This window comes from Rutidosis leptorrhynchoides, chromosome 1, assembly GCF_046630445.1.
Source record: "Rutidosis leptorrhynchoides isolate AG116_Rl617_1_P2 chromosome 1, CSIRO_AGI_Rlap_v1, whole genome shotgun sequence".
Lineage (NCBI taxonomy): Eukaryota > Viridiplantae > Streptophyta > Magnoliopsida > Asterales > Asteraceae > Rutidosis > Rutidosis leptorrhynchoides.
Genome location: NC_092333.1, coordinates 721279226 through 721287705, shown reverse-complemented (window position 1 = coordinate 721287705; position 8480 = coordinate 721279226). Strand labels below are relative to the sequence as shown.

General features: G+C 32.4%; 1 protein-coding gene across 1 annotated transcript; it reads left to right on the top strand.

Moving 5' to 3' along the window:
- Positions 1–1107: 1107 nt before the first annotated feature.
- On the top strand, positions 1108–4242 carry LOC139886306 (serine/threonine-protein kinase SRK2E). Its single transcript, XM_071870070.1, has 10 exons — positions 1108–1236; positions 1365–1608; positions 2122–2196; positions 2303–2404; positions 2481–2534; positions 2628–2720; positions 2830–2922; positions 3099–3203; positions 3548–3646; positions 3735–4242. The coding sequence occupies exons 2-10, from the start codon at positions 1432–1434 to the stop codon at positions 4023–4025; spliced, it is 1089 nt and encodes a 362-aa protein (XP_071726171.1). The 5' UTR covers positions 1108–1236; positions 1365–1431; the 3' UTR covers positions 4026–4242.
- Positions 4243–8480: the final 4238 nt, after the last annotated feature.

The following is an 8480-nucleotide window of genomic DNA, read 5'->3' as shown; positions in this document are numbered from 1 at the left end:
AGATAGATAGATAGATTCTAATTAATTAATTAATTTATTCATTTATTTATGTTTATACGTTGATACGTTAAGCAAAATGGTGTGGTGGCGTTTTCTCGAGGCTTCCAGTATTAAACTACTGTTAATATATTTTATTTATTTTATAAATATATATTATATTTATTATTTATTATTATCCTGTCTCCCTCAACCCACACATTCATACATACAACCACTATATATCTATAATAATAGATACTTTACAGAAAAACAATCCCAACAATAAAGCCACCAATCTTCACGAGACCTATATATACATCTTCTGTATATATCTCTTATCTTTGTATACATATATTAACTTATTTGTAATCGCAAAATTTTACTACGGAGTATATCGTATGTCACCACTGCCATTATTATTATTATTTATTTATATTTATTTATATTAGAACTTAAAATTTATAATAATAATAATAATAATAATAATAATAATAATTATTATTATTATTAACCTCATATATTAATAGCCATGGGTTTTTGATCCCCCATGGATTCTCAAACGACACAATAAAAAACAATACAAAATTTATGCTTGACTCCCCTAAAGTTCGATACAATTTATAAACTTAACCCTCTATTTAGAGGTGTAAAATGAAAACTCTATTTCTTAATTTTAATTTAATCTAACAACTCAACTTCATTTTTAACGGGTCTTATCTTTCTGCCTGCCGCGAGTTATTTTCTTCCGACATCATCGTTATATTCGAAATAATTTTACGAACGCAACGCAACTCACTGCGATCAAAACGGACGCTTTTTTAAAAAGCTAACTATTTTCCCTTAACTTTTATACATATACACTTCCTATTATTTTCTACCGCTATCACTATTAAACTCAAAATAATTTACCCACAAAACGCAATTAACTATACTCAAAATAGACGTTTTTTTAAAAACGCTAACCATGTGGATATGTAGAGTATCTGTTAAATTAGACATTACCGTCCTATTTTCCTCTCAATTTCTCCGCTCGATGCTAGTTAGACATTAGTTTTATAAAAGAGTAGCCCTTAGGTAACATATATCCGAAACCTGAGCAAAGCTAGGTCAAATTTTTGCTAGTTATTATTATTATCACCAATCACCAATTATCGTCATCACTACCACCTAAATTTCATCCATCGCTATTATTTTATTTAAACCCTAATTTTCCCCTCACTTTAAAGCCTTCACGGGTTTTGTGACCTCACACTTTCGGTATTCTATCTCTCTCTCTCTCTCTCTATATCTATATCTGCGATCTTATATGTGATCCGTGTGTCGCCAACTGTTTGATTTTGATGACCTCGATCAGTTTTTATTGTTGATTACGTGTATGATTGTAGTAATTTGTAATGTGAGCTGGAGAGGCTTACAGTAGTAGTATTTATAGCGTTTTGAATTCAATTGGTGATGGATCGATCTGCTCTTACGGTGGGTCCGGGTATGGATATGCCTATTATGCATGATAGTGATCGGTATGAGCTTGTTAGAGATATCGGATCGGGTAATTTTGGTGTTGCTAGATTGATGAGGGATAAACAAACTAATGAACTTGTTGCTGTCAAATATATCGAGAGAGGTGAGAAGGTTAGTATTTTTTTTTTTTTTTTTTTTTTTTTTTTTTTTTTTTTTCTGATCATATATTGAATTGATAAAAATTTTTAATAGTTGTAATAATAAGGTACTCTGTTTCTACTATTGTAATTTAAGAGCTGAAAACAGAGTCTCAAAATTTAAGGTATATATAGTTGATGAATCATGAATATTATGTAACTAGTGTGTATTTTAGTATTTGAGATTGAATATGAGCATGGAAATGAAAGGCCTAAATAATAATAATAATGTAAAATGAGTTATAAGATTGATCACATAAGTAAAACTTGGCTAATAATGTTATTTGGATTGATAGAACTAGAGACCTAGTAGCTTTGGGATTTAAGACTGTATAAAGTGAAATCGAACACAACATACGGAACTTGTAATTGAAATTGCTTATCCCGATTTGAATGATTAGATTCGTAAGTTCGGGTAGATTGTACTTGTATAAGTTTATCCTATTTTTTTAATTGTTGTTCGTTTTTCTTGTTATGAGTTCAACAGATAGATGAAAATGTACAAAGAGAAATTATCAATCACAGATCACTAAGGCATCCGAATATTGTCAGATTCAAAGAGGTTTGTTTGTCATCAGAGATACTGTTTTTAAGTTGTTATTTTGTGACTCGTGGATTCTTTTAAAATTTTTATATTCGTAAAATTTGAGGTTTCACTTCATTTTCAGGTCATTTTAACACCGACACATCTGGCAATTGTGATGGAATATGCATCTGGAGGAGAGTTGTTTGAGCGTATATGTAATGCTGGTCGATTTCCAGAAGATGAGGTTCGTTCTTATGGCATTCATTTCATATACTATCGGTTGTTTATTTGTATTAAGGTGTTAATGATTTGTGTTTCAGGCCCGTTTCTTCTTTCAGCAGCTTATATCAGGAGTTAGCTACTGCCATAATATGGTATTGATTAACTCTGTTTCTATAAATATGCTGTAGTGTATTTATTTGTAAGTTTTCTCGTGATGATCTTATTTGATGTTTTGTACAATGTAGCAAGTATGCCATCGTGACTTGAAACTGGAGAACACACTTTTAGATGGCAGCCCAGCTCCTCGGCTCAAAATTTGTGATTTTGGGTACTCCAAGGTACAATGCCTTCCTATCCATTGTTTAACTTTTAAGCAATTCCTGTTTATTCTTATACAGACATAAAGTTGCAAAATTTTTAATTAAATCTTTTAATTATTTGGGTCAGTCCTCTGTGCTGCATTCACAACCGAAATCTACTGTTGGAACACCTGCATATATTGCGCCAGAAGTCTTGCTTAAGAAAGAATATGACGGCAAGGTACATGCATCTATTCGTCTCTTGTTTGGTTTTGGACTAACAAATAACTGTGTAATAGTTATAAACCCGTTTCCGTATTTGTAATATCTTATAGTAGAACCAAATAATTGCAGTAATTTAAATAGATCCTTTGTGACTGCTGGTGATTTTGTATTTAATGTTTTGTTTGAATTCAGATTGCAGATGTGTGGTCTTGTGGTGTAACATTATATGTCATGCTCGTGGGAGCTTATCCTTTTGAGGATCCCGAGGAGCCTAAGAATTTTCGCAAGACTATACAGGTAACATAAGTCATCTATATAGTCTATTCAGCTAAAAGTTTATATTTGGGTGGGTTGGGTAACAGGTTGAAAAGAAGTCAGGTGACACTTGAACCCACACGCATCTGCATTTTTAAGAAATAAATTTCAGAAATAAACTAATGTGTTAATTATGATCACAAATTTATGTAACTGCCTAGTGCTAACCCATTCCACAGTTAGCTATATGCCTTTATTTGACCTGTTTGAGAAAAAAAGATGGCCTAAAATTGAGACTTATTGCCACCTTTATATGCAATATATGGGCAATCCGTTATCGCAATTGAGTAATTGACTCAAGGGGTAGTTTGTTTGACTTTATGCAGCGAATTCTGAATGTACAATACTCGATCCCAGCTTATGTTCACATATCTGCTGAGTGCCGCCACTTGATCTCCAGAATTTTTGTTGCTGATCCAGCCAAGGTATCATATTTGTTGGTATCATATATGGCAGCATCATTATTGATTATTGATTGTAAAAAACTGACAGTTATTCCTTTAATTTCAACAGCGGATAACTATGGATGAGATAAAAAACCATGAGTGGTTTGTAAGGAACCTGCCAGCAGAACTAATAAAAGACAACACAATGGACCAGTTTGATGGTCCTGATCAACCGACTCAGAGTGTTGATGAAATCATGCAGATAATTGCTGAAGCAACCATCCCTCCAGTCGGATCGAACAATCTGAACCAGTATCTTACTGGTAGCCTGGACATTGATGATGACATGGATGAAGATCTTGAAAGTGATGCAGACCTTGATATCGATAGCAGTGGGGAGATAGTATATGCCATGTGAGTATATTTAAGAATTGGGGAACATCCTGTTGTATTGTATTGTATTGTATTGTTTTTGCATATACTCTTGTTATAGAATAGAGTGTTTAATGATGTTGTAGTACAATGTCTTTCCATTCTGTTTCTCTTCCCTTTTTATGGGGAATGTTATCAATAAATAGGGTGTAACCTTGTTCTGTACCATGGAATTGGTTTGTAAACTAGTGTTTCTTTTTTCAGTTTCTGTATTCCTTTTGGTCAAATTTTCATAATTAGTATTGTTTGTGTGTCTGATATATGCATAAACAGAAGCAGATTTAAACATTGCATAAATATTCAACTATGACATAAATCGATTATTTGATTGCAAAAACTTAGTTGGGATGGTTCATACAATACAGTAAATGGACATATAAGAGCTTGGATTTTTTGGTGCTCTGTTCGTATTCACAGGTGGTGCGTTGCTGATCCATTGATTTTGTTGTTTATGAGTTATAACCATCCGGATCCCTGCCCCTAGAGTTATTAATTCGTTTGTTATTCCATTATTATTTATGTTTAATAATTATATATCTTTTTTTATCTGGATAATGTTGCCTTGTCTTCTTCTACTTGAGTAATGAGTACTCAGTAATTGTAACGTGCATATATTCTTTTTGTAAAAATTATAGTTTTTATGATAGTTTTGATGACACCAATCCATGACTTAAAGAGATCAATGGTTCCATTCAGCACCAAACAAACACACACTGAGAATCATTCGACTAGATCAAACACCATTTTTTTTTAAATCACAGTCATAACTAACATTAAAATATTATTTATTATCTGAAAAATTCCATCCATGTTTTACAAACAAAATTATCTATAGTTATCCATTACTTCATCATTTAGAGGAATGAAAAATTCCCAATGTATGATCTGAGCATCTGTTGTTTACTATTTTGTATAATTATAAGTTGTAGACAAATTTTTGAGTAATATTTTGTTGTTGGCTTGTGCACCCTTTTAACCAACAGAAGTTGCAACACCAACCTTAGAGCAACATATTTAGTTACCAAATATGATATGATACAGTATTAAACCACTGGCATCTGAGACGTACTTGACTTTACCAAAGAAATCCAAAATTGATCGAACAAGAAAAATTAAAAGAATCTAACCAAAAAATACACAATAAAATAAATAACCACAAAATTTCTCAAGGAAGAAGACCAATGTAAGGGGTTGTAAGAGTGTAAGAAGTACTTTGTAGGTTGGTTTGATGAATTGCAAATTTCATTGCTCCAAAGAATCCCATCACAAACTCAAACCCAACCTTGAATACTTTCATCCATATTTCAACTTTCTCAATCATATCTATTTGTTTTTTATTTCTCTTTGTGTGTTGTATATGCATATATAAGGGATGCAACAAGCATTTATATATAAGGGTCATGTATATAGGCATATCAATGTGTGTATATAGTGTGTGTATACAGTATAAATTATGATTGTGAGAGCAATAAAGTTTCTTTATATGGCCCTTTGGAACCCTTGAAAGGGCATATATAAAATAGACTACATTTCAATAATTGAAGTTGAACGTATGATGTAGAAAATGCATGGTATTGGAACTTAAGACTTCAATTTTATCAAGCATTATCTTCTCATTTATTTATTTTATATTAATATCTTAAGCAAAAGTTCGGATTAAGTCATTACCCAAAAAAAGTTCGGATTAAAACTTACATGTACCAATTTTGGAAAAAATGAGATAAGTTTAAAAGTATACATGAATATATTTGATAGTGAATATGTCAACTTGTTACATACAATGTGAAACCACAAAGAAATAAGTAGTAACACTACTGATGACAACTTATTACGGAGTACTATCATTCAATCATCAACATTTCTTAGTTTTTTTTTTTTTTTTTTTTTTTTTTTCAAAAACAACAAATTCACATACCTCATCACGAATATATAGAATTTTTCATGAAGAAGTCCATCCTTGGACATACACCCACAATCTCATAGTTATAGGGTTAACCGATAACGCTAGGTCATTAGCCTTTGATTCAAATCATCAATATTTTGATCGAAATTTATTAAGCTGCACTTGTTTTTACATCTGTATTAATTAACTTAATTAATTAATATTTATTACGATGAATATTAACGTTTTTTATTCTCTAAAAAATAGAATTTGTTTATCATTGGATGCGATATCAATAGAAAATTTTGGTACATTTCCAATGGATATTCCTTACAAACCTTTCAATTATTGCTTACAGTCACTTGAAGATAAGAATAAGAATTTGATTTATTGAATAAACAAATTACACTTTTGCTTAACTATTACATTGATTATTAAACATCTAAATCCGTGCAAATAATATATTCTAGTGCAACGAAGAGTAGACGAGCTACATGCCTTTAATAGTATCTATTGGGTGTATAAAAATGTCTAGTTGTCTTATAAAAGAACATCTCATCCTTTTAGTCCTTGTTTACCAATATTATAAATTATAAATTATAGTTATAATATTAAACATTAATATTAAAATTAATTAACAAGTGTACTTTGAAATATATGCTACATATTGCTAGTTGCTTCATTAGTTTTGTTTTCTTAATTAAAATAATTCTAAGTACTTTACACATCATCAACATTATCCACCAAAGATGCGAATATCTCATTATTCCCAACAAAAAAATTTGAGTTTCTTTTTGTTGATAATTTTTGTGTCATTTAACAATTATTTTGGTTAATTGAGATTAAAAAAAGACTTGACTAGTTATAATTAATAACGGGTTCAGAGAGTGTGTAGTGCACGCTCGTAAAAGTTGGCTAGACACTGTCGCCAAAATTGCAGGGGTCCAGGGGGCGCCCCCTAGCGGGGTCGAAGGGGCAACGCCCCTAGTTGGGGTCCCGCTCTCGAAAATTTTGAGTACTATATTGTATACCGTATAATCGCATCTTAACGGATTTTTTTGTCAACTTCTACACCTTTTCGGGTAACAGTTTTTCTCGCCAAAAACGAAAGGTGCATTCTTTCGTTACACCCTTTCGTTGGACCTTTTCGAGTTGCAACCGAATTTAATATGTTTTCCCTCCCGAAAACATTCAATTTCTTTCAATACGAAAAAAATAGAAACACACAAATTCCCCTATACACTTTGATTAAAATCTTCTTGCCTGGACCCTAGTCTTGTTTTTGTGTTGTCCCAATTAGGATTTCGTGATACTCAAGGCATGTAGGGCCAAAATACTTAATTGTGAAAGTTATTATACGATTCAAGAACCAATCAGATTATCATTTACTTTGTAGGACCGATTTAACATAATAAAATCAATCGTGATCATAATCTTTAGTGCGGAAACCTCAACATTATGCTTTATATAAAAAATACATAAAAATTAATTGATTTGATTTATAATGAACTTCTTAAGGTTAGATATCGATAAGAACAGATGCTAGACGATTGAGAGAGAGAGAGTAGACACGGCTAGGAGTGTGTAAAAGTGAGTAACCTTGTGTTGGAACTCGAAACCTTCTATTTATAGTGTCTAGCGATTGATTCGCATGGATGTATCCTTGATCCGCGGGGATGTGTCTGTTGTGATTAAGAGGGGATCGACTGGACGTTGGTACACACAAATTTGAGAGAAAATAACTCTATTACTCACAAGAATAGATTACACGAGTATTAGAAAACTCAAATACAAAAACTCTCAAACTAACACACTAGGAATTCTCACCACTCTCTAGGATGTATTCACTCTTGGTTAGGATTACACATATCTCACACACACTAACTAGGATGTGATTACACTTTTTCTGAATGAATTACAATGGAGCTTTGCACCTCTATTTATAGGAAATTTTGAGGAGGTGGAATGGTGTGAACGGAGATAATGTGAACACAAAAAATGGTGGCTAGCCGTAACTGTTTTCAATTTTGCTACTTCCTTATGGTGTGAACGGAAAAACAAGTGGCTAGCCGTCATTGAATTCAATTTTGCTACTTTCATATCCATAGTCAAAATTGGCAACTTTGAATATCTAGTATCTTCTAGATTGCGGCAAAAATGGAGACATCTAGCGACATCTAGAAAATACTAGATTACGGCTGAAACTTATCAATTCTCCCCCTCCAGCCGTATACAGGGAAAACACATCCCGGTTATGTATCTGCATAACATTAGCTTCTCTCGAGTCACCACCTTTGTCAACATATCCGCAGGATTCTCCTTTGTATGGATCTTCACTAGTCTCAACAGTTGTCGATCAATTACCTCGCTTATCCAATGATAGCGAATATCAATATGTTTTGTACGGGAATGGTACATGGAGTTCTTGCTCAAATCTAGAGCACTCTGACTATCACAATGTACCTTGTACTCCTTTTGCTTGATTCCAAATTCTTGGAGATAACGCTTTAACTACAACATTTCTTTTCCAGCTTCCGCGGTAGCAATATATTCTGCTTC

What these genes read in the sequence shown, in the direction of transcription:
- LOC139886306 (XM_071870070.1), top strand. Translation starts at nt 1,432, where the DNA reads ATGGATCGATCTGCTCTTACGGTGGGTCCGGGTATGGATATGCCTATT. An exon ending in GTCGATTTCCAGAAGATGAG is followed by an intron (nt 2,405 to 2,480) that starts GTTCGTTCTTAT and finishes TTTGTGTTTCAG; the next exon opens with GCCCGTTTCTTCTTTCAGCA. An exon ending in ATTTTCGCAAGACTATACAG is followed by an intron (nt 3,204 to 3,547) that starts GTAACATAAGTC and finishes GACTTTATGCAG; the next exon opens with CGAATTCTGAATGTACAATA.